The sequence below is a fragment of the Solanum stenotomum genome, chromosome 10, assembly GCF_019186545.1.
Source record: "Solanum stenotomum isolate F172 chromosome 10, ASM1918654v1, whole genome shotgun sequence".
In the NCBI taxonomy this organism is placed as follows: Eukaryota; Viridiplantae; Streptophyta; class Magnoliopsida; order Solanales; family Solanaceae; genus Solanum; species Solanum stenotomum.
The window spans coordinates 3295058-3320133 of NC_064291.1; the positions used below are offsets into that span (position 1 = coordinate 3295058).

Sequence of the window (25076 nt, forward strand, 5' to 3'; positions counted from 1 at the left end):
TCATATATTAAATTTAATATATAAATATATTTTATAATATTTTTCAAAGATAAACCTAGATCCGGATGAGTCTTTTCCTTAAATTTAATAGTATCGAAATGATTTATATTCTTTTTTAAATAAAATTATGGAGTTTTAGATGATCTTTTAATTTACATAAAAATTTAAAAAGAATTCGGACCGAATTGTAAATATATTTATATATTAACCATATATTAAATTTAATATATAAATATATTTTATAATATTTTTCAAAGATAAACTTAGATCCGAAAAACAAACCGATATGATTTGGATGGTTTTATAATATCTAATTTTAGTTAATATATTATTCTTTTTGTCCTCATTTATATGACATCTTTTTTTTCAAGAGTCAAATAATTTGAATTTGATGAGAAATTTGTGCATAAACTTATTTGAATTTCAAAATTCGAATAAGTGGCACGTAAACTCGACGGAGTGTATATTAATTTTTTTATATTACAAAGAGAAAAATAATTTATTTTTTCTTCCCAAGTACCCATCGTCCCTGAAGAAACTCAAGAAGCCCTAAAACCTTAAACCTCCAAGAAGCTCAACAATGGCGACAGCCACAAAGCTTCTTCAATTCCGCCCGAAACTCAAACACTTTTCTGAACCAAAACTAAAGTTCTTCTCTTCTTCTTCTTCTACATCAAATCCGAATCCTGAACACACCGAAACACCTACATCCGAGCCCAACCAAACGCCTACACCTAAACCATTCTCTTTTTCATCTATTGTCAATAATCCCCAAAACCCATCTTCACAAGCTGCAGCTTTTGACGAAGTAAGAAAAAGCCTTGCAGGATTCCGTAGCCGTTCTGGTTCAGCACCATCACCGCAGTCATTTCAAGAACTATATCAAAGAAATGTCAATAATGTCAGGTCTGAAGTTCCTTACAATGCGAATCAGAGACCACCCCCAACTGGAAATGTTGGGTTCAATGCTATTAGTGCAAGCCTGCGTAACTTAAGCGTGAATAACAACTACAATAACAGCCAGAATGAGAGTAGAGGGAAGTTGTATGAATCGTTATCACTTTCGCGATATACGGAGAGTTTTAAGTTGAGACCTGATATGGGTAAAGATGTGAAAAGGTCGGGAATGGTGATTGGTGGGAGTGGGAATTTGCCTGCATCTTTTTATCGGAAGGAGATGATGAGGGATAAAGAGGGCGATAAGGAAGGGATGAAGATGGAGTTAACTAGGAATTATAGGCATGGTGAATTAGGAGAGAAGTTGAAAATGTTGAGGCCGATAAAGAAGGAGGAGAAAGGTTGGTTTTCGTTGCATGAGTTGAACGACAGATTGATGAAGGTGAGGGAAGCTGATGAGATTGAGAGCAAGACGATGGTAGCTGGTGTCGTGTATAAGGATTTGAAAGAGTCTCTTTATCTAATAAGTCAGAATGGTGATTCAAAGCCTAAGAAGACAATGAGTGAGTTTTTTTTAAGTGCAATTTCTGTGTTTGTTTATATATTGGATTATATGAATATCTGGTGTTGAACCATGTATACTAAATGTTATGCTGTGAGTGATCTAGTTAGTATTATATTAATATGTAGTGTGTTCAACTGTAAACAAGCAGCCATAGGAACTTGAAGCATAAAGCTTGTGTCTTGGTGAATAACACCACACAGCACACACATGTGTATAATGTTGAAAGAAATGCAAGTGTAGTTGCACCAGGGGTGTGGCCTAGTGGTCAATAAATGAAACGAGAATCATGGGAGACATGGTTCAAATCCTATAGCAAAAAAATTTCTAGGTGATTTCTTCCATAATCATAAGCATTGGGGGGGGGGGGGGGGGGGNGATGAGCTATCTGGTGTCTGTGCTGGTAGGATTAAGTAGGCACCCCGTGGAAAAATTGAGGTGCACAAAAGCTGGCCGTAACCGCTATCATAATTATAAATATAACGACAATATGTAAGTGTAGCTATTGTGGTAATAAGTATTTGGAACTATTTGAGATCATCTACTGATTGATTCATTGATTCTGATACATATCTTGTGAGTATATATTTTTTTCTGATGATTCTTCTCTAGGAACCCAGTCGCATAAGAGCACCTCACGAAAACTACCATGGGTAGAACAGTTTCTCGCAAAACTTTACTGATAAAATGTAACATTTTTGTGGAAAATGTGCAAAGCCTTCACACAATTTTTTTTTTGGGTGAAGTAGTTTAACTATATTAGAAAGGCATCAAGGAGATGCAAAGTTACAAGGAAAATAAAGAGCTGCATCAAAACAAAATAAACATGAAGCTAGCTAAGCAAAAAATTGTAAACAACCAAAAAAGAGATCCCCAAAATCCTACTATGCTAGAGTTAGGGAACTAACAAAATCCAAAAAGTTATCCACACTGTTTACCGGGAAAAGAAAGTGCCAACTTAAGAGAGTAGATAAACATATAGCCTTGACGGTGCTAGTGGGAATTGAGATTCCATCAAAGACTGCACTTTTTTTCTTTCCAAAGACTCCAAAAAATAACTGCTTGGATCATCCTCCATAGCCTTTTCAAAGTCTTGCTAGCTCTCCATCCTATCCAACTAGCAAAGGCATCTTTAATGGAGAAAGGCATAACCCATTGAAGACCAAACAGTGAGTGGAAAAACTGTCACAAGTCAGTTGCTGTAGGGCAGTGTAAAAGTGATGGTTAACAGTTTCATTATCCTTCTGGCAAAATTTTCATCATCCCCTTCTTTCTAAGGTTATCTTGAGTTAGATAGGCCTTATGAATAGTTGTACAGGTAAAACAAGAAACCTTTAGAGGTTGTCAACCAGATATGTTTCCAGGGAAAAACATCAAGGATGCCATTCTGTGAATGCCAAAAATTATAGCTCTCCTTCATGGTATAAATCTCTTCCTTGGTGTTGCCCCAAAGTAATCTGTCTGTGGTTTGTTCATCTAGGTTGCATTCCTCCAGAGTCGTAGTAGTGAGAGGAGTTCATTGAGTCCTGCAAGTTCTTTCTGAAAATTGGGCTCCAAATGTTGTCTACTCTGTATTAGGCAATTGTATCATTCTTGTTAGTGGCTGTCTAGTATAGCATAGGGAAGGACCCCTTCATTATAGTGTCACCAAGCCATTTGTCTTACCAAAATCTTATCTTAGTCCATTACCAGCTTTGAAAAGCACTTTCCGGAAAAGTCATCTTGGAGGCTGCTGATGTGTTTCGAAACCCCCTACACCATGTGTACCCCTGCTCCTCATTGGCCTCCAATGATCAAGAATGCCATGTTTGGCTTTGATTATACCCTTCCAGTACCCTGCCTCATTCTGTCCAAACCTCCAAAGCCACTTCAAAAGTAAACCTTTATTATGTAGTTGTAGGTTCCTGATTCTCAATCCTCCTTTAGCCTTGGGCTGAGTGACTTTTTGCCATTTCTCCAAAGGGAATTTGTAAGTTTGGATGTTTCCTTCCCAAAGGAATCTTCTCCTTAGCCTATCTATTTGTTTTAGAACTGAGCTTGGCATTGTAAATAGAGACATACAATAAGTAGGAATGCTATCCAGAACATTGTTGATAAGAGTTAGTCTTCCTCCCATTAATAGATACCGAAGTTGCCATGTAGCTAGTCTCTTTTCCATCTTTTCAATTACTCCATTCCAAATCTCAGGGGATTTGAATTTTTCACCTAATGGTAGACCCAAGTAAGTGGTAGGAAAGGAGCCTATGTTACAACTGAGTATGTCAGCAAATTTCTCTAGGTTTTGAACCTTGTTGACGGGGTATATTATGCTCTTGATCATGTTAATGTGAAGACCAGAAATAGATTCAAAGACCATGAGAGTAGTATTGAGGTTATAGACTTGCTGACTATCTGCTCCACAAAAAATCAGAGTATCATCTGCATAGAGCAAATGAGATACAATAACTGAGGGTGAAGGATCCTTGCCCAACGTGAAACCCTTGTATCCATTGTAGCTCTTTTGCCTTTTCCAGCATTTGAGTGAGGCCCTCTATAGCCAAAATAAAGAGGAAAGGGGAGAGTGGGTCTCCCTGCCTTATTCCCTTTTGGGAGGAGAAAAATCCCATAGGACTTCTATTTAATAGGATTGAGAACTTCACCGTTGAGATGCAGAAAAAAACCCATTTAATCCACTTGTTACCAAATCCCATTTGTTTTAGAATGTTGACCAGATAAGACAATTTAGTTGATCAAAGCCTTCTCTATGTCTAATTTGCATAAGATCCCAGATTCACCACTTATGATTTTCCCATCTAAAACTTCATTGGCGATCATGGATGCATCAGTGATTTGTCTGCCCTTCATGAATGCACTTTGTTGGTCTGAGATTAGGGAGGATACTACCCTTTTCAGCCTCTCAGCTAGGGTCTTCGCCAAAAGTTTGTTAACACTGCCTATAAGGCTTATAGGCCTGAAGTCCTTTAGTTCCAGGGCACCTTTCTTCTTTGGGATGAGAGCAATGAAAGTGGCATTGCAAGACCTCACCATTTGACAATTCTGATGGAAGAAAGTGAGGGCTTCCATTATGTCAGATTTGATAAAGCTCCATGATTTCTGGAAAAAGGCTATAGTAAAACCAGCTGGGCTTGGTGCTTTGTCAGGAGCACAAGATTTGAGGGCATCTAATACTTCTTGTTCATTGAAAGGTGCTTCTAGCTCCTCTTTTTCTTCAGCACTGATAGTGGAGAGTCCTTCAAAAACAGCCAAGGGTCTCCAAGCTTCTTCCTCTTTGTACAACGTCTGATAGAATTCTAGGATTCCTCTCTTTGTCAGCTCTTTATCCTCAATTAAATCATCCCCAATCTTCAATCTATCAATGCAGTTGCTCCTTCTATGAGAGTTGGTCATTCTCTAGAAAAAAATTGTATTCTAATCACCTTCTTTTAGGCTTTAGCCATAAACATCTTGACTTTTGTCTCCATGAGATCTCTTCAGCAATGGCGATCTGTTGAATCTCAAGTTTCAGTCATAGTGACTTCACATTTTCCTCGGGGGTGTGAGTTCTTTATTCAGCAATTTGGTCCAACCTTCCTAGTTCCATCAGTGCTTTGTCTTTGAGATTCAATCTGGCCAAAGACCTCTCTGTTCCATTTTGTGATATCCCTCTTTAGGTGTCTCAGCTTCTGGACCAAGATAAATCAGGAATGCCTGAAACATTGTAAGAATTCCACCGATCTCTCACCATGTAAGGAATCCATCTGATTGTAACCACATATTCTCGAATTTGAAGTAAGAAGGTGAAGCTTCCCAATCCCCACTTTCCAGAACAATAGGCTTGTGATCAGAAAACACTCTAGGCAATGGGTATTATTTAATGGCATTGAACATTTCACTACATTCGGGTGATATTAGAAACCTGTGAATTCTTGAGGCTTGTAAATGAGCCTCCCCTCTTGACCAGGTGAATTGAGCTCCTTGAAGAGGAGGGTCAATCAATTATAAGTCTTGAATGGTATTAGAGAAGTCCATCATGGCCCTAGATCTTCTAGTACAGTTCAGTTTTTCCTCTTCAAATCTGCATACATTAAAATCACCACCAATTACCCTCAAGTCAGACCACAGACCCTGATAACTGCTAGTTCATTCCAAAGTTCATCTCTTTCCGGATTAGTGTGAGGTCCATACACCCCTGAAAGAACCCATTTAAAATCTTCATTGAGGCTTTCAAATCTGCAAGACAGGAAAAAGATCTCAGCTTCAGAATCCACACAATTCCAGACCCTTTTATCCCACATAATAAGAATCCCCCCTTTGGTTCCAATTGCCTTGAGTTCTACCCAAGAAATCCACCTATTTCCCCAAACCTGTCTAATTAAAGAGCTGGTCCACTCCTCAATTTTGGTTTCTTGTAAACAAATGATGTCTGCTCCACATTTATTATTAATAAATAAGAGATTTCAAGGTGCGTCTCTATTGTTTAACCCCTGTACATTCCAAATGAGTGTTTTGACTCTCATCTAGAATGACCCTTGTGAGACTTGCCCCTATCTTTCTTACCACTGCCCTCTTGAAGTCCCCAAGCCAACTTTTTCAGTTCAGCGTCTGCTTTGTTTTTCCCTTTCCTAGAGTCCTTTACTTTCTTCTGTTCTTGAATCTGATTTTTTCTCTTTTCCTCCATTCTGAGAACAATATCGAGGATTTCATGTTCAAAACTTGATTCATTCACCCCCAAAGCCTTGCAAGCTTTCATCATTGTCAATTTGGACCATTTGGAGGTTTCCACCACCACAGGGGTATCAACAGGCTGCAAAAGTTTACCACCACCATGCCATGGAAGAGGAAGGAAACAATTAAGAGATTGGGAAGAGATATCTGAGTCCAGCCCCTCATGATAAGAATCACAGAAGTGAGAAGAATTGGTGTTGCAAGGAGTGGTGGGCAAATTGATATGGTCAGCTTCATCATCTGCCTCTAATTGTGAAAGTGCATCATCAGAGGTTCCAAATCCCTGAGTTTGGAAGCTTGAATTTCCAATTCACTGGATCGAAAGAGGCTGTGTCGTGCGAGGAAGCAGAAGGAGGCTTGGAGATGGGTCAACTTTGGATGCAGTTTTTTCCATTGTTGTGTCACTCTTGCATGCTGAGAGTTTTTGTTTCTGACTGGACCTTTAGAATGGAAGCTGGTGTTTAAATCACTGAGAGTACTTCTTTTAATGGCCTTCCCCTTGTCACTTGATATACAAATAACACCAAGCAAAGTACCATCATCATCATAAAAAGGGGTATCGATAGCAACAAGTAGGAATCTATCCCCTTGCTTATTCGTAACTGGAAACTGTCCAGTCCAACTCTTACCCCTTATCACTCTGTGTAGTGTGTACTATGTTATTAGCAGCGTCATGATCCCGAGCATCTGTTAGGAATTCAATGAGGTCACTTCCAAGAGCTTCTGCAGCTGAATAACCATATAGTTTTTCAGCAGTTCAATTCCTGTGCAACAATGGCTCAAATTACATTCCTATAATGATAACTTTAATAAACACCAATTGAAGTCAAACTAAGACCAAATAAAATGTTCTTACCTGCACAATGTTACTTATAAAATATAGCATTATTGTTGAAAATGTGCAAGGCCTTCACACTAATATCAATGGTTTTTTATGTTTATAGTATTTTTGCAATCTTTGTACGTTTGATTAGTGGACCAGTGGTCATTTTGCTAGTAACACACTTGGTTTTCTTATGCATTAGTTATAAGTGCAGTGTTCATCGAGGGTTGATCAATACCTCTGTTCTTTGATACGGCACTTAGATTTATATTTGGTGCTTCTTTGTAAGCAAAAAATGTTTTTTTTAGAGTATAGTGAAAATATCTTTTATGATATATCATATGTTGATTACAATCACTTTTTACAGTTCAGAGACTTGATGTCTTGGGGCAGCTGGGTGGTACTCCAAGCTTTATGTTGCATCCACCAAAAGAACACTTGGTTGAAAAGGCAAGTAGCATTTTGTTCTCAAATATCTTTCTGTCAATGATTCTGCTCCTTCTAATTCTGCCCTAGGGTGTAGTTGAAGTGACGAAGGTGGAGGGACTTGTGAATTAGCCTGATATTTAAGTAGAGAATAGAGAGACGGGCCCATTATCCCTGAGTTTTGAAGGCTGTGGTTGGTAGGGTTTGCCTCAAATGAGCTTTTCAGTCATAAGAAAAATAGCATTTTACTTCTAATTCTTTTGTTCATGGCAAATGTCTCCTTCAGATAAACCCTTTTCGATTTCCAGCCTTCACTGAATAGTTTTAAGTAGCAAGCATAATCTTTCCTTTCTAGTAGAAGGTGGATGCATTTGGCTTAAAAATATAAAAGCAACACTTGAACTGCATTACAGCAAAAGGTGAAGGCAATTATACTAGTTATATTTTGCTTTACCATTTTAATAAAAAATAATGGCTTGATGGGAAGATGTATATTAGTCAAGACTAAATTACTTTTTGTCATATTGTGTATCAATTTGGCTTGTTCCTTTTAACTTTCGCAATCAAGAAAAAAAAATTATAGAAGGAAAAGGGGAGGCACGGTTGATGGTGGTCTTGATTTGCAGCCATAACTTACAGAAACTCATCCTTGATTTGTTATTCTCTTATTGTTTCTTTTTGTTTGTTACTTTGTTTAGTACAACAAGTAGCATCAATGATCTGATTTCTATTGTCAATGCGTCTGTCATACATTTAAGTGAATGTAATAACTTATCGACAATTTTGAACAGTTCTTTCACCCAGATAACATGTCATCTGGGGAAAAAATGAAACTGGAGCTACAAAAAGTTAGAGATGAATTTAAAATGTCAGAGTCGGATTGTGGATCTGCTCGTGTTCAAGGTGCGTGATCTTGATTTATGATGTCATGTTGTTTAAGGTTGCTACTTTTTTGTTTTTACTACCTTTTGTTTCTAGTTTTAACTTCATGGCGTACAGACCTCAAGAGTTCAGACTGGACCATGTATGCACCTATTAACTGCTTTTCTTAATATCTTGATGTCCTCACATGTGTTTCCTCTCCTTTTTTTTCTAGACTTGATATTCTTTGTGCTCTTTATGCTACTTTTAAGGTTCTGTTGGGCAGTTTGTATCTGGGTTTAATTTGGAAGTTGTCTTCTTTATTTCTACATATGAGGTTCTAGATACTTCCTACTTGAGCAGATTCTATGTTCTTTTTTCTGTTTCAAAAACTACCCAATCACTATTCCTTCATTGGACATTATCCTCTACCCATAACACCACTTTCCAGCATTTTACTCAATGCTGATGCTTGTGCTCTGTCTTAATCTTCTATTTATGTCCATTGAAATAGTAGTCTGCTTTGACTTTTTCCTAAGGCTGATTTAAATTTGTCCCCCTGGCTTTCTGATAGTAATTGTACAAATAGTGAAGATATACATCATGTACACAGCAGTATTAATTTGGAGAAATGTGAAGGAGAAAAAGCCAAGAATGAAGACTGAAACACATGTCGCCATCCTAAAAGAAAAAAACAAAAAGAATGAAGACCAAGAAAAGCTTGGAATCTGCCTTTCTTCTTATTACCTACAATTTGGGTAATGACTTCCAAGTTAAGCAAGTCATCTGATGTAGTCAGTCAAACGCTTAGTCTGGCAGAGATCTTGCTGCCCAAGTATTTTCTTCAACTACTTCAGAAAGTACAGTGCACCCGAAAGAATCGAAATGACTAAAAAACAACATAACAGAGTGCCTGAATCTGAAAATAATAGGATAACTAAGGCCTCATTGTTTGCACTTACTGAAGTATTAGTTGAAAGCTTCAACTGAGAAAGGGTACAGCAGTCTATTAAGAGATAACCTTGCAACTAATGAAATACAAAACAGAGAGCTACTACATAAAGTTGTGACCCTTTGAAATCACCTGGTGAAGAACAACACAAGAAGAAATAGCTCCTAGGGTTTACTTCAAGTGGCGAAAGTTGTAGGACGTGTCACTTAGGTCATAGGTTCGAGCCATGTGCCATGTGAACTAAGCTTGCTATTTAAGTGGAGAAAGATTGAGAAGTGGACTTGTTTTCCCGAGTTTTGAAGCCCGCAATTGTCTGTTAGGGTTGGCCCCTAGCAGATTTCTCGGAAAACAGAGGGAGTATTAATTACAGCATAATAATAATTCTTTCATCTTTTATTCATCACATAAACAATCCATGCATTATAATCCCAGCATAACCAGTATGTGAGCCAAAACAGCCCCTAATGGTGAATTCCGGGGATTAAGCGAGATATTGCAATCTATTCCCTTTTTTGTTCGGCAACATGTGCAGAGAGACCTCAAAGTTCTTTGTAGATCTCCTGTCCTCCAGCTTCTAATACCTTAATTTTGCTGTTGACAGATGTTATTTCTCTTGAACTTGTTAAAGAAAAACATATGTAAGGAAGTTGCTTGAATTTGATTTTGTTTAAAGTTGATACTCAAATGGAAGTTCAAACCACATATGTGCTGCTCCAATGATGTTTATATAGTTTCTTACATTGTATATTAATGTTAGCCCTTTTTTTGTTTTCAGTGGCTCAACTTACAACAAAAATAAAGCACCTATCTTCAGTTCTTCACAAAAAAGTGAGTTTTCTGCTGAATTGTACCCAATTGAGCATCTTGTGCAGGAATACTCATATCACGAAAACTCCATTTATAGCACATTGTTGGTTATTGTCATATGGTAAAGCATGATTGTTCTTGAAATGCCAACTCAGAGGGAAAAAAAGAATAGATGACACATTGGCTGTAGTCAATGAATTGCAAACACTTGTCGTATAAGATGGTCCATTAATCATTTATCTATTATCTTGTCATAGAACTTTATTACTTTAGATTGTGAGCTGGTTATTTATAGGGATCTTTACATAAGTAGCTAGACGGATTCACTGTTTACTTTTTCTAGCTGGTATACATAGATTATACATGGTTATGCATGAATTGTTATATTATACACATCTGCTGGCTAATGTTTTTTTATACATTGTCGTCAATTATCATTTTTTTAAGGATAAGCACTCTCGTAAGGGTCTACAACAAATGGTTCAAAATAGGAAGAAGTTATTGAAGGACAGATTGGGACTCTTACTGCCTAAGCTTGGCCTCCGAGACAACCCAGATTACAAGTTCTAGACCAGCACGTATGACATACTACTTGAATGCAGTTTTTCTTGCCGGAAGCTTTTTCCATACTAAAACTTTTCCTCTCGTTTTGGGGGAGAGGCGATGAACTTTTGTTGTTTGGTTCGCTGCCTCCCAAGGGAAGCTCATAACTGGTCATTGAAAGGAGTGCCAAATGTAAGATACCATGTTTTTAATTTCTTTTTTCTTTTCTTTTTATAACAACGGTGTCTAGAATAACTTGCACGCACCGCGACGTGTATGTAACTCTGTGTACCGGGGGCTTATGACATTTTTACCTTGTGATAGTTTGAGGAATGAAATTAACAAGTGACTCAGTAATTGGTCTTCAAGAACCACAATATCTTTTCCTTGTTTGAATTGTAGTTGGATGGTGGCAACCTATGTTTGCTCAGACTCTTCAAAAATGTCTACGGGTGTGTGTCGGATTCTCCAAAACTAGTATATTTTTGGAGAATCCGACATGGGTGGGGCATCGAAAGTGAAGACTTAGGTGGTAACTGGCAAGGTGTTGATTGATTATTCTTTGCTTCAATATATTCTTCAATATATTCTTGTGTTATTTTCTCATCTTGATTTTGATGGTTCGTCGAGAGGACATATGTTTGCTCCGTCGGGTAATTTTCCTATTTTTGTTTTGTATTTAGGTAACGATACAATAACAGAACATGTCCGTGTGAATTCACTCTTTATACAGATAACAACATACTTGTCAAATTGATAAGCAGGCGTATTCAAGATTTGAAATTTATAAATTTATTCAATTAACTTCAAATTGATCTATGATAATGATTGAATTCGTAGTCAAATATTTAATCATATATTTTGTATTACCAACAAGTTACTTTCTTTTTTGAACTAGGTGCAAATTTGTTAATTAAATGCGAAAGAAGGATAATTTTATTTATACAACACAATAATCAAAAGAATACATAGTTCTTAGCATATTACATAAAAGGATATTTCACTGAGTTGTGGTGGAATGGATGGGATTTCTTCGTTTTTTTTAAAGCATCACTCCAAGAATATGTCATGTAATGCACGACTCTAACATAGTCGGACTTCAATAAAAATATCAAATAGCAAATGGTACAAGAAAAAAAAACATAGAGGGATATTTCTATTGAAATTTATCCCTCTCCTCTTTATTTTTGTGATTAATAAACACAACATAAAAACTTGATGGGCAAACACAATCCTTATACTTTAATTTGGCATATTATTTTATGAAACTAAGCAAATACCCCATAAAAATAAAATAATTACAAATATATATTCCTTCACGTATATTCATATCCCACTAAATAATTACACTATATATTATCCATTGATTTTGCTTAGCTGATACTAAATTAGTATCATATATTATATTGATATCATTAAGACTGATAATTTCGTTTAACTAATACTAAATCAATAAATATATACTGTATTGGTATTATTAAGGCTTGACCAAACTTACATATTTCTTCAAACAAATCCTAAGATTTACAAAGCAAAAATTATCATTATTATATTATTGATACTAATTATAATCTTACAAGCATGTCATTGTGGCTGTGAATTGATTGTGAGGTGATTGAATATTGTTCTCACTCAATAATAGGCCTATGTAGATTAACTTAATATTGAGGTGTATTTTAATATAAAGACGTGATAATTCAGATAGGTAAATATATAATGGATAAGAATAATTTTGAGATCAAATTTCAAACGGAGGGCAAAGTTGTTACATTCCAATAGTTGAGGGGCAAATTTGAATCAATTCACCAATAATAAACGCATATTTATTTAAAGGGAAGGCAAAATTGTTCCATTTTCCATAATTTAGGGGAATTTTTTACCTTTGCTCTTATTTTTTTATCGTTCATTAGCTTAAAAACATTTTTGGGCGAAACGAAAACGGTGAAGGGACGGAGGGTATTTTTATATTAAATTCAATTAAATTTGAATTCGCGTCGAAAAGTTTTATATGGGGGAGTAAAACACTCCCTAATAAAAGCGATTATATATATACTCAAGGGAACTCGAACCCAAAAATAAAAAAATACTTATCGTTCCACCGCAACCTCGTTGTTAGGTTTTGGAGCTTTTGTTTTGGTAGTTGGGTGGATTGTATATATGTAATGAATGTGTGTGTACTAGGTGAACAGTTTGTTTTGATATTAATTCTTGGGTTTTGGTTGTTCTGAGAGTTAAAATTCTCAAAGTTTATAGCAGGTTTGTTTGGCCATAAAAATTAAGAATGGTACCACAGAATCCACAGCATTTGCACCTTCTTTTTTTGGGTTTCCGTTCAATGTTCAGTACTCACATTGAAGCCCGACTAAATTTAGATTTGCACCGAAAAGTCCCACATTAAGGCGTAAAACGCTCTCTAACAAAGGCGATTATGTATCCAAGGAAGCTCGAACCCGAGACCTTTTGATTAAGAATGAAGGAGTACTTATCACTTATAGAAATAATAGTTCGAAAGAATTTCGATTCATATCTATTGTTAAAATTTTATAACAATTTCTCTCTCCTCTCTCTGCACTCTCGCTCACCTCTCTCCTGTCTCTCCTGTATTTGCATTCTCTCCCCCCTCTCTCTCTCGTCTCTCATCTCTTTGCCCTTTCGCCTCTCTCTTGCCACATCCCCTTTCCCTCTCAATACAAATACAAATAGTAATAGTCAATGATGCAAGTGCAAATGTTAACAATCAGCGATACAAATACAAATGTGATACAAATGATAATTGTCAATTATATATATAAAAAAAGTCAATAATATCAAATACAAACACTCATGACAACAAATGAATACAAATACACACAAGGCAACAGATACAAATGGCAATATATGAATACAAAAACACATAAGGCAACCTTTATGGACTATTTAAAATTTTATTGGACCATTCAAAATTCTATGGACTATAACCTTATTTATTATCAGACTATTCAAAATTCTAAGTCCCAAACTTGAAATAATATATTATAAGATAAAACTTTGAAAAATATAAGAAGTATTTATAAATTATATCAAAGTAACTACTTTTATGTATAAAATAAATTTTAAAAATTATATTACAATGTCGGGTTTAAGTTTTTTTCGTTAAAACCAAACTAATCCAAGTATACTCGGATTTTTTTAATGTCAAATCAAATCTAATCAATAATCATTTTTTTTTATTTAACTTGAATAGTAGTAACTTATTATTTCTTTGATAATTTTTTCACATGCTATGAATAATTTCTTCACATCGAGCATGAATCTTCTTTACAAAAATTAATATCATTTATATCACTATACGTATAAAATATAAACTTGTGGACCATATTTTATATTGCGGTTCATGACGGAAATTATTAGCCATCTTTGTCTACATCGCTGGCAAGATCCTTTAAAACAAAGAAAAATATCATAAATAGCTAAGATGTGAAAAATGTGGTTATAATGTTTTTTTTTTCTCTTTGATTGTTGTGGTCACCAAATTAAAAGTAGGGAAAAGTTTGATATACTCCTCAATTTTGTCATTTAGTGTTGATTGTCTTTTATCATGAAAATAACGTATATATACCTCTATTGTTACACAAATGACTCACATATATTTTTTTCCTATATCATAAGTGAAAAAGTTATTTTAAATTTTTTTTAATTAAAAATCAATAATTCATGTAATGGCGTATTTTTTTTAAGTTCTTTGCTTCAACGGCTAATTCGAATAAATTATTTTGATGATCAAATTTATTTATTTTCACTAATCCTTTTATAAAATTAATATCTATGCCCCAATTTTTTTTACAGATACAAAACTATATTATAATATGATCGTAAAAAATAGTTTCAAATTACAATATAGCTGCAAAAATATAGTTTTAAAATTTTCTTTTTCTTCTCTTTTTTTTGTCACATTTCTTTCTTTTTATTTCTCTTATTTTTACATTTATACTAAAGAATGAAAAAAAAACTAAAATAAGACTAAAAATTCAAATAATAATAATTTTCCTATTTTTGTTTCGTATTTAGGTAATGATACGATAACACATGTCTGTGTGAGTTCACTTTTTTTTGCAGGAATGATAATCACGCGGACCTTAAAATATACAGATAGCAACATACTTGTATAACTAATAGACAGGCGTATCCAAAATTTGAAATTTATAAATTTCTTTAATAACCTCAAATTGTCACAGTCAAATATTTAATCATATGTTTTGTATTACCAACAAGTTACCTTTTTTAAAAAAATAAAAATCCATATAACTCTTGTCAAGCTAGGTGCCAATTTGTTTATTAAATACGAAAGAAGGATAATTTTACATATACAACACAATAATCAAAAGATTACATAGTTCTTAGCATATTACATAAAAAGATATGTCACTTAGTTATGGTGGAACGGTTGGAATTTCTTCATCTTTTTTAGAGCGTTAGTTCAAAAATAGGCCTTGTAATGCACGACCCGAATATAATCGAACTCCAATAAAAATATCGAACAAGGGAAAAAACAAACATAAAGGGATATTTCAATTGAAATTTATCCCTCTTCTCTTTATTTTTGTGATTAATAAACAACACAGAAAACTTGATGGGCAAAGACAACCCTTTATTCTTTAATTTGGCATATTATTTAATTAAGTAGTAATAAAAATCAAGACCTTATTAGCTTGAATTATTTAGAGGGATTTGATTTTTTGAATTCAAACCTACATATATGCAAAGGAAATTATTATATTATACTATTGTTCTCACTCAATAATAGTCGTGTGTAGATTAACTTAGCATTGAGTTGTGTTTTACACAAAGCCTTTGCTTCTTGTTCCTACTAGCAAGTGATAGTTAAAAACACAACCTAAATTATTACTTTCTTGCGAGTTTCATATCTCAGACACTTAAGATTTGTACATATGTATTTTTCAAAAGAGAAATATCGAATGATATAGGGTGTGTTTGGTATGAAGGTAAAAATGTACTTTCATTGAAAGTAATTTCTGAAAAAATATTTTTTATGAAAAATAAGTGATTTCTTACTGATATTCTGAAAATATTTGTGTATAATTTAGGCAAACACTATAAAAATTGAAGGGATGTGTGAGAGGTCGAGATGGGGTAGAGTGTATTGAAGGTTTTGGGGGGGGGGGGGTGGATAAAAATTAAAAATCAATTATTTGGAGGATAAATCGTGCAATTTTATGAACAAACGGCCGCTTAATAAGGCCCATGGACGAGTCCGATGGGTTTTTATGGATATCAACTCAAAATTAGACATAAACTCCTTTCAATATCTTGATTCTTTTGATAAATTATTTAGTATAACTTACATAAATCCCATAGTTTTAATATGAAATTACAATCTATCCCTCATTAGTTTGTAATTACATTAATCCCTTAAAAAGTAATAAAAATCAGATATATAATATGTAGCTTGGATACATTAAAAAGTATCTCGGATACACTATAACATAAGCCGGATACATAATATGTAGTTTGGATACATTAAAAACTAGCTCGGATACATAATATGTAGCTCGGATACATTAAATACTGGCTCGGATACATTAATATGTAGCTCGGATATATTAAAGAAATAAGGGATTTTAGAGGTTTTTAGAAATAGAAGGGGATGTTGGAAATAAGGGAAACATAAGACGTGTATTTCAATATTTTTTCCTATTATGTACTCATAACAATTCACTTTTACGACAGATCAAATTTTAAAATTTAAGTTTCGAAACTCTTCAATGGTGAATTTCAATGACAATTATGTTTTTCTTTGCAGAGCCACATATATTTATGGGTAAATCACATAAATATGCTATATTAAAAAAATATTTACCATTTATGTCAATATAATTTTTCTAACTAAATATAACAATTTTTTTGCAATTAAGAAAAATGTACCGCCACTTGCCTCTTTCTCGGCCCTTTTTCCTCTTCCTCTTTATTTTTTAATTCTTCTTCATCTTTCTTTTCTCTATAATTATTACCTTCCGACTCTTCTTTTCTCTTTTTTATTTTAATTTCTTCTTCTTCTTTCAAATTTTCATTTAAATAACAAATCAATTTTTCATATTTCATTATTTTTATCCAAAAAATACAACGAAAAAAGAAATGGAAAGATGAAAATTTGTACAAAATCATGTTTTCAAGCAGAAATTTCAAATCTCTAAAACTACAACAACAAGAGTTCACCATTGATGGTCATTATAAAGATTCAAATTTTGAATTCATTATTTGAATTTTACGAATTTGTGATTAGTTTGGATAGGATGTTCCTACAAATTATTGAAAATGTCGTATGGAATTTATATCTCAATTTCAAGAGGGTTTGGTTAGGTTTATAATTGATTTTAGGAGAAATATTAGATTGAAACTCGAAAAAAGTGAAGTTTATGAAACTGTATCGCAATTGTATTAAAGTTGTATTAGATATGTTTCATAATTGTATTAAAATTGAATTAAAATCATGAACAATACATTTATAATACATATTACAAACTTCACTCTTTTTAGTGATATCAACCAAAATAATTTAAGCAACACACTTTTAATACATTTATAATATAGGAACAATACATTTGTAATACATATTGCAAACGTCGTCTTTTTCTTAGTGGTACAAATCAAAATAATTTATAAGATATATATAATACATGTTTTATTCATGAATAGTACATTTATAATACATATTGCACGCTTCACTCCTTTGTTAGTGATACCAACAAGAATAATTTAGGTAATACACTAATAATATCTTTTTAAGACATCCACATTACATTTTAATACATATTGCAACCGTCACTCATTTTCTTAGTGATAAATTAAAATAATTTATAAGACACATCTAATATAAGTTTTATTCATGAGCAATCCATTTATAATACATATTGCAACCATCACTCATTTTCTTAGTGATACAAATCAAATAATTTATAAGACACGTATAATATAAGGTTTATTCATGAACAATACATTTCTAATACATATTGCAAACTTTACTCTCTTCTTAGTGATACCAACCAAATGATTAATACATGCACACTACATTTTTAATACATATTGCAAACATCATTCATGTTCTTAGTGATACAAACCAAAATAATTTATAAGACACATATAATACATGTTTTACTTATGAATAATACAAGTTTAATTTAATCAATAGATTATTATCTTGTCTTTCGTTAGTTATGTTTTTTTATTTATTCTTAATTTTCTGTTCTAATTCAACTTTAATATTGTGTAATACACTTTTAATGCAAATTTAATTCATTTTGTAGTTTATTATTTGTTGTTATTAGATTACTTGTTTAATTCATTATTGATATAAGTTTAATTCACTCTATAGGTCATTGTCTGGTGTTTTCATTAGTTACATTTTTTATCCATGCTTAATTCTCTCTTCTAATTCAACTTTAATATTTGTGTAATACACTTTTAATTCAAGTTAATTCATTTTACAGTTTATTGGTTGATTTGTTATGATTAAATTACTTGTTTAATTCATTATTAATACAAGGTTTATTCAATTTACAAATCACAGAATGTTCTTTCGTTTGCTACATTTTGCATGCGTATTTAATTCACTTCTAATTCAACTTTAATATGTGTGTAATACATTTTTAATTCAAGTTTAATTCATTTGGCAGTTTATTAGGTTTCTTCATTTGTTACGATTAGATTACCTGTTTGCTCTTTAGTTTGGATAGGTTGTTCCTACAAATAATTGAAAATATCATTTGGAGTTTAATATCTCAATTTAAAGAGGATTTGGTTAAGTTTAGAATTGATTTTAGGAGAAATATTAGATTGAATTTCGAAAAGGATGAAGTTTACGAACTATATCACGTTTGTATTAGATATGTTTCATAATTGTATTAAAATTGTATTAAAATCATGAATAATACATCCTACATTTATAATACATATTGCAACCTTCACTCCATTTTTAATGATATGAACTAAAGTAATTTAGGTAACACACTTATAATACATCACACTCGTTCTTAGTGATACAAACCAAAAATAACTTATAAGGCACATATAATACATGTTTTATTCATGAATAATATAAGTTTAATTCAGTTTATAGATCGTTGTCTTGTCTTTCGTTAGTTACATTTTTCATTCATTCTTAATTATTTCTTCTAATTCAACTTTAATATTGTGTAATACAATTTTAAAGGAAGTTTAATTTATTTACTTGTTTAATATTAGTGTAATACAATTTTAATCAATTTTGCAATTCATTAGTTGATTTTTTACGTTTAATTACTTGTGAAATTCATTGTTATACAAATTCATTCTGTTTACAGATCATAGAATGCTCTTTCATTTGCTACATTTTGCATTCATATTAATTTTCTTCTAATTCAACTTTAATATGTGTGGAACACATTTTTAATTCAAGTTTAATTCATTTTGCAATTTATTATGTCTCTTCATTTGTTACGATTAGATTATTTGTCTAATTAATTAATTATTAATAAAAATTTATTTAGTCTACGAATCATTGACTATATGAAAGAAAATAGAGAGAGAGAAAGGGGAAAAAAGCAAGAGGGAGAGGGAGAACGTGCAACAAAAAGAAAAAAGAAAGAAAAAACAATAGAAAGAAAGCAAGAGAGAAAAAGCAGCAGCAGAAAGAAAACAAGGGAAAAAGAACAATATGAAGAATAAAGGGGAGAAAGAGCGAGAAAAAGAAATAAAAAATTAAAAAGGCGAGAGAGAAAAAGGAGAAAGAGGCAAAAGAGAAAGACAAATCTAATAAAACATATAGTATTGTTATATATTGCTATAAATGGTAATAATTAAAGAGTATATTTAAAATAAGTAATTATTTTTTTAAAAGGATCCACTCAAGTAATTTTTCCTATATTTAAGGCGCGTCAATAATATCACTCGTTGAAATATTACATTTTATAGTTAAATAAAAATATATTTGATAATTAAGTGACCCACTCATGTGACTGCCAAAATACATTTTCCATGTAACATCACTCATCAAAGTATTACATTTTATGTGCTTTCTATAAAGATATTTCACCATAGTAATAGTGAATATTTCGATAAATGACATTATTATAAAGTAATTTAACTATATATACAATAATGTCTACGTAGTAGATAGAAATCATGTCAAACTTTAATAACATAAATAAAACCTGGAGATGATCTTTTTTATTTTAGATGTAACCAAAAGCAATACTAATAACTAGGGTAACATTACAACTTTGAATATTTGTATATTATCATTCTATACTACTTTCTTTGTCTACTTCTAATTGTCATGGTTTTCTTTTATAAAGTCAAACTATAAGAATTTTAATTAACATTTTATGATGTATTTTTTCATCATATTAATATGCAAAAAATTGCAATTTATAGTACTTATCGTATAGTTTTTGAATATCTAAAAATTTTCATTTAAAATATTAAATTAATGTAATCTAATTAAACTTTAAAAATTAGTCAAATTGAGTTACGAAAAGCACAATATGATAATTAAAAGTGAACGGATGAAGTATATAGCAGATAGATATTAAAAGGTGCATATGGTCCCCTGCATAGAGTAGCAACATCCCTCGACTAGTTCATCGAATTCAATATAGCTTTTACTTAAATAAGGTACTTATTTTTTTAAAAAAAAATCAACATATTCAAATATTTATTTAAATATCTAAAACTCGTAAATTGAATTCTGACTTCACCGCTATCTATTATATACCCACCCCCACCCTAAAAATAAGAAATAGAAAGATGAGTTCAATATTGAGAATAAAAAATAATAAAATAGAGAATAAAAAAGATGAGTATAAGATAAATAATAATATAAGGTCAAATTTTTAGGAGATAAACAAGACTTAAGGAAATTATTTTCAAAAAATATTTCATAACCTTAGAAAAGTGGCCGGGGAAAACAAACGTTTATTTTTTTTTTTTATACTTCTTACATGTTTTTTTAAATTTAAAAATACATATAATTTTAAGTAATATGTATAAGTATTTTTTTAAAAATTGGGGCCTCCAAAAAATATGGGGCCCCAAACGATGGTTTTAGTGGCCTAGTGATTAAGATGGCCCTGATAGATGTTTATAATCAAATATAATTGCTTTAGGTCATATAAAACATCTTTATATATTTTTAATATCTTGTGTCTGATCAAATATCGTCATATAAAATAAGGCGTAAAGAACAAAAAGGTTGTTGAGTGAATTGAATGCTTGATGATCCTTATCGTACTGCATGACGTCAATTATTCAATGAAGCGCAATAATAGGAGTTAATTAGAGTAGCTCATTTATATTCCTAGGTTGGCTAATAATTTATGGTGTTCAATTACTACCTTGTACTCCATATTTTATTGGTTTATTTCATAAAAACAACATCCATTACGGGCAAGGGTGGGCATGGTATGATATATTGAATTATCATATCATATCGAAATTTTTAATATCGTCTTTTTGATATTATGATATTTGGTGTGGTATATGGTATACATTTTAATTTTTTTGATATTCAGTTTAATATTTAGAAATAACATACCGAAATATTGAATATCATACCAAATTAAATAGTTGCATAGATAATATATATATTTCTACATGTGTAATGTGTTAGTATGATACAATTGAGACATTTTTTTAATTATCGAAATCATATACTCTATTATACAAGTATATATTTTATGGAAGTGTAAATATCTTTTATGGTATATCATATGTTGATTACAATTACTTTTTACAGTTGAGAGACTGGTATTTAAGTGGAGAATAGAGCAACGGGCCATTATCCCTGTGTTTTGAAGGCTGTGGTTGGTAGGCCGTAGGCGTTTGCCTCAAATGGATTTTTCAGTCACAAGAAAAATAGCATTTTACTTGTAATTCTATTGTTCATGGCAAATGTCTCCTTCTGATAAACCCTTTTTGATTTCCAGCCAGCCTTCACTGAATAGTTTTAAGTGTTTGGTTCTGAATACATAGTCGCATTCATTTCAGAAATCATAATAATGGTCTTTTGCCTTCAACAATTCTCTAAGCAGCAAGCATAGTCTAGTAGAAGGTGGATGCATTTGGTGGATTCACTGTTTACTTTTTCTAGCTGGTATACATAGATTATACATGGTTATGCATGAATTGTTATACTATATATACATCTGCTGGCTAATATTTTTTTTATACATTGTCGTAAATTATCATTTTTTTAAGGATATATAAGCACTCTCGTAAGGGTCTACAACAAATGGTATCTGCGAAGGACAGATTGGGACTCCTACGTACTGCCTCGTTCTTTCTAAGCTTGGCCTCCGAGACAACCCAGATTACAAGTTCTAGACCTGCAGCATGTATGACATTTTTACCTTGTGATAGTTTGAGGAGTGAAATTAACAAGTGCTCTTCAAGAACCACAATATCTTTTCCTTGTTTGAATTGTAGTTGGATGGTGGCAACCTATGTTTAATTTGCTCAGACTCTTCAAAAATGTCAACAGGTGTGTGTCGGATTCTCCAAAAGTAGTATATTCTTGTGTTATTTTCTCCTCTTGATTTTGATGGTTCGTTAAGTAATTTTCCTATTTTTGTTTCGTATTTACCGTAACACAACGTGTCCGTGTGAATTCACTCTTTCTGCAGGAATGGTGATCACGCGGACCTTAAAATACACAGATAACAACATACTTGTCAAAACGATAGGCAAGCGTATTCAAGATTTGAAATTTATAAATTTCTTCAATAACTTCAAATTGATATATGATAATGATTGAATTCATAATCAAATATTTAATCATATATTTTATATTACCAACAAGTTACTTTCTTTTTTGAACTAGGTGCAAATTTTTTCAACAACATATAATGCATGCACAAGAAGCCGAAATCACACTCTAGTGAGATGGAGACGTACCCAAAACGTGGAGATGGGAGTAACTCCATGGGGCACCAAATATATATGCGGAAATAATAGTGTTAGGTGTGGGAGGGTTAAATTACAATTTTCAAGGTTCCTAAGTCCTAATTGGCCAACGACGATTTTGACTTTATTTCTGTTAGATTAGGTCTTAGGCCTAACTCACACCCCAAAAGCTAGCTCAAAGGGAGGAGGATTGCCCAAGCCTTATAAGGAGTCCACCCATCTCATTAACCACCGATGTGGAACTTTTGTCATTCTTTAACACCCCACCTCACACCCAATGCATAGCATCTGGTGCGTGGGCAATTTTGATCTTTTGGGGCCCCAACATCAGATGAGATGGGCCCTGCTCTGATCAATTTCTCTGTCCATCATTTAATTGCCATATGATACAGCACCATAACCGATCCATATATATATATATCTGGGTCATTGCCATTTATGTTGTTATTTTAGTCCATTTAAAATAATATCTCTCTTCTTATCAATTTTAACATATTTAATATCATAAGATTAAAGAATATTTTAATACATCTTTAATTTAAAATCAGAAAGTTCAAATTTCTTCGTTAACTTAATTTGTCAAATCAGGCTCAAAGATCGTTTTGTATATCGGAATGAGGATTTTATTTATTCTTTTAAAAATAAAGAGGTGGTGTGCTAAACAATTTCAGATCTCATCACACACATATATTATATAATACTAATAAAGAATAGAAAAAGGAAGGGTAAACATCACTAACGACAGTTGCAGAGCAAAGTGAGGAGGTGCGAGGGAGAGAATCTGTTTAATATTCATATTCATGTGTCAGTTTTATCAATATGATTGTAACTTCAATTGAGTTTAGATAATTTCGATAAGGCGGAGAAAATTATAGTGCTGAGTCTAGAAAAATTTCATGTTGTGTGGGGTAAACTTCAGCAAGGACGTTGAGTCCATAGAGGGTGTATGTGACACCCCAACCTCAGCAAAAGAAAACCTCAACAAGGACATTGAGTCCATAGAGTGGATGTATGTGACATCCTAACTTAAGATAAAAAAATCTCATAAAATATAAAAAATATATTGATAAATAAATAAATAGGTCTTACCAACAAGCTAACAATATCACTAACGGGGTGGATTGTCTCATATTATTTCCATTCTATAACATATGTATATAGATTAATTAAGTCAGTGTCGAAATATATTTTAATATAAAATTTTGGTTTCAATTACAGTGCATTGCCTCCATGCGCATGTGATATGCATTTGAATGTGTAAGAGAATCTTATCTAATCAATTTATAAAATTCAAAAGGCTTTGGTTCCCAAGACTCATAATAATAATAATATAGGTATGGGTTCAACCAACAAGGTAAATAGTAGCACCTTATAATTTAAAAATCTAACACGTTTTAAATAATACACTTCAACTAATTCCACTTAATTTTAATCAAATTTTAAGTGATTCTTTAATCAACTAAGAGTCACTTATTACAAGTTTTAATTAATTAATTTAATATTTTTTTGAAATATATTTTAATATAAAATTTTGGTTTCAATTACAATGTATTGCCTCCAAGCGCATGTGATATGCATTTGAATATGTGTAAGAGAATCTTATCTAATCAATTTATAAAATTCGAAGGGCTTTGGTTCCCAAGACTCATAATAATAATAATATAGGTATGGGTTCAACCAACAAGGTAAATAGTACCACCTTATAATTTAAAAATCTAACACGTTTTAAATAATACACTTCAACTAATTCCACTTAATTTTAATCAAATTTTAAGTGACTCTTTAATCAACTAAGAGTCACTTATTACAAGTTTTAATTAACTAATTAAATATTTTTTTGAAATACCATTAATTAATTAGGTACACTGTACTAACTAGCTACGTAGTAATAAGGTGTCTAACACACACACATATATATAAGCTTTTGATGAGCAATTATGTTTTTAAACGTGCTAATGCATGTATTAAAATCCTTTGAATTATTAATGCTATGAATTTTTTCATGTATTATTTATAAGCATTAGTTATACACTGGTTAAAAATTGTACCAAACAAGGTACTAATAATACACAAAGCTAAGTGCATGCATTATTATTTTTTTATAATGCACTCTACCAAATGACTCCTTAAGTGCACATAAGAATAATGTTGAATAAAATGTATTAGTAATGTTTACATTAATAATGTTGGATTAGTTATATTGCATTATTTCTTGTACATTGTTGGATATGATGTATTAGAAATAACAAGTCTTACATCAATTCTATAAAAAATAAAAAAATAAATTACAAAAATACCTTCTACACTCTTTAGCTTTGAAAAATGGAAAATATTTTGAGAAAGATTTGAGGGATAGTTATATCAGCAATCAATCTAAGCATTCCTAATACATCGAAATTCATGGTATTAGTAATGCATGCATTATTTTTTCTAATAATATTACACAAAGTTAATGCATATATTATTTTTTCTAATACACTCTATCAAACGACTCCTTGTTGTGTTAGTCGGGCCCACACCAACTATAAATTCACTTTCTTTCAATTGGGCCCACTATCCACGTGTCG

General features: G+C 32.2%; 2 protein-coding genes across 3 annotated transcripts in view; one reads left to right on the top strand and one right to left on the bottom strand.

The window, feature by feature from the left end:
- Positions 1-25076, bottom strand: part of LOC125878257 (early nodulin-like protein 1) — a 404259-nt gene that overhangs the window by 26390 nt on the left and 352793 nt on the right. The gene's annotated exons all lie outside the window — the stretch shown is intronic.
- Positions 515-11091, top strand: LOC125878247 (uncharacterized). Its single transcript, XM_049559455.1, has 5 exons — positions 515-1460; positions 7354-7436; positions 8204-8315; positions 10001-10053; positions 10480-11091. The coding sequence occupies exons 1-5, from the start codon at positions 581-583 to the stop codon at positions 10600-10602; spliced, it is 1251 nt and encodes a 416-aa protein (XP_049415412.1). The 5' UTR covers positions 515-580; the 3' UTR covers positions 10603-11091.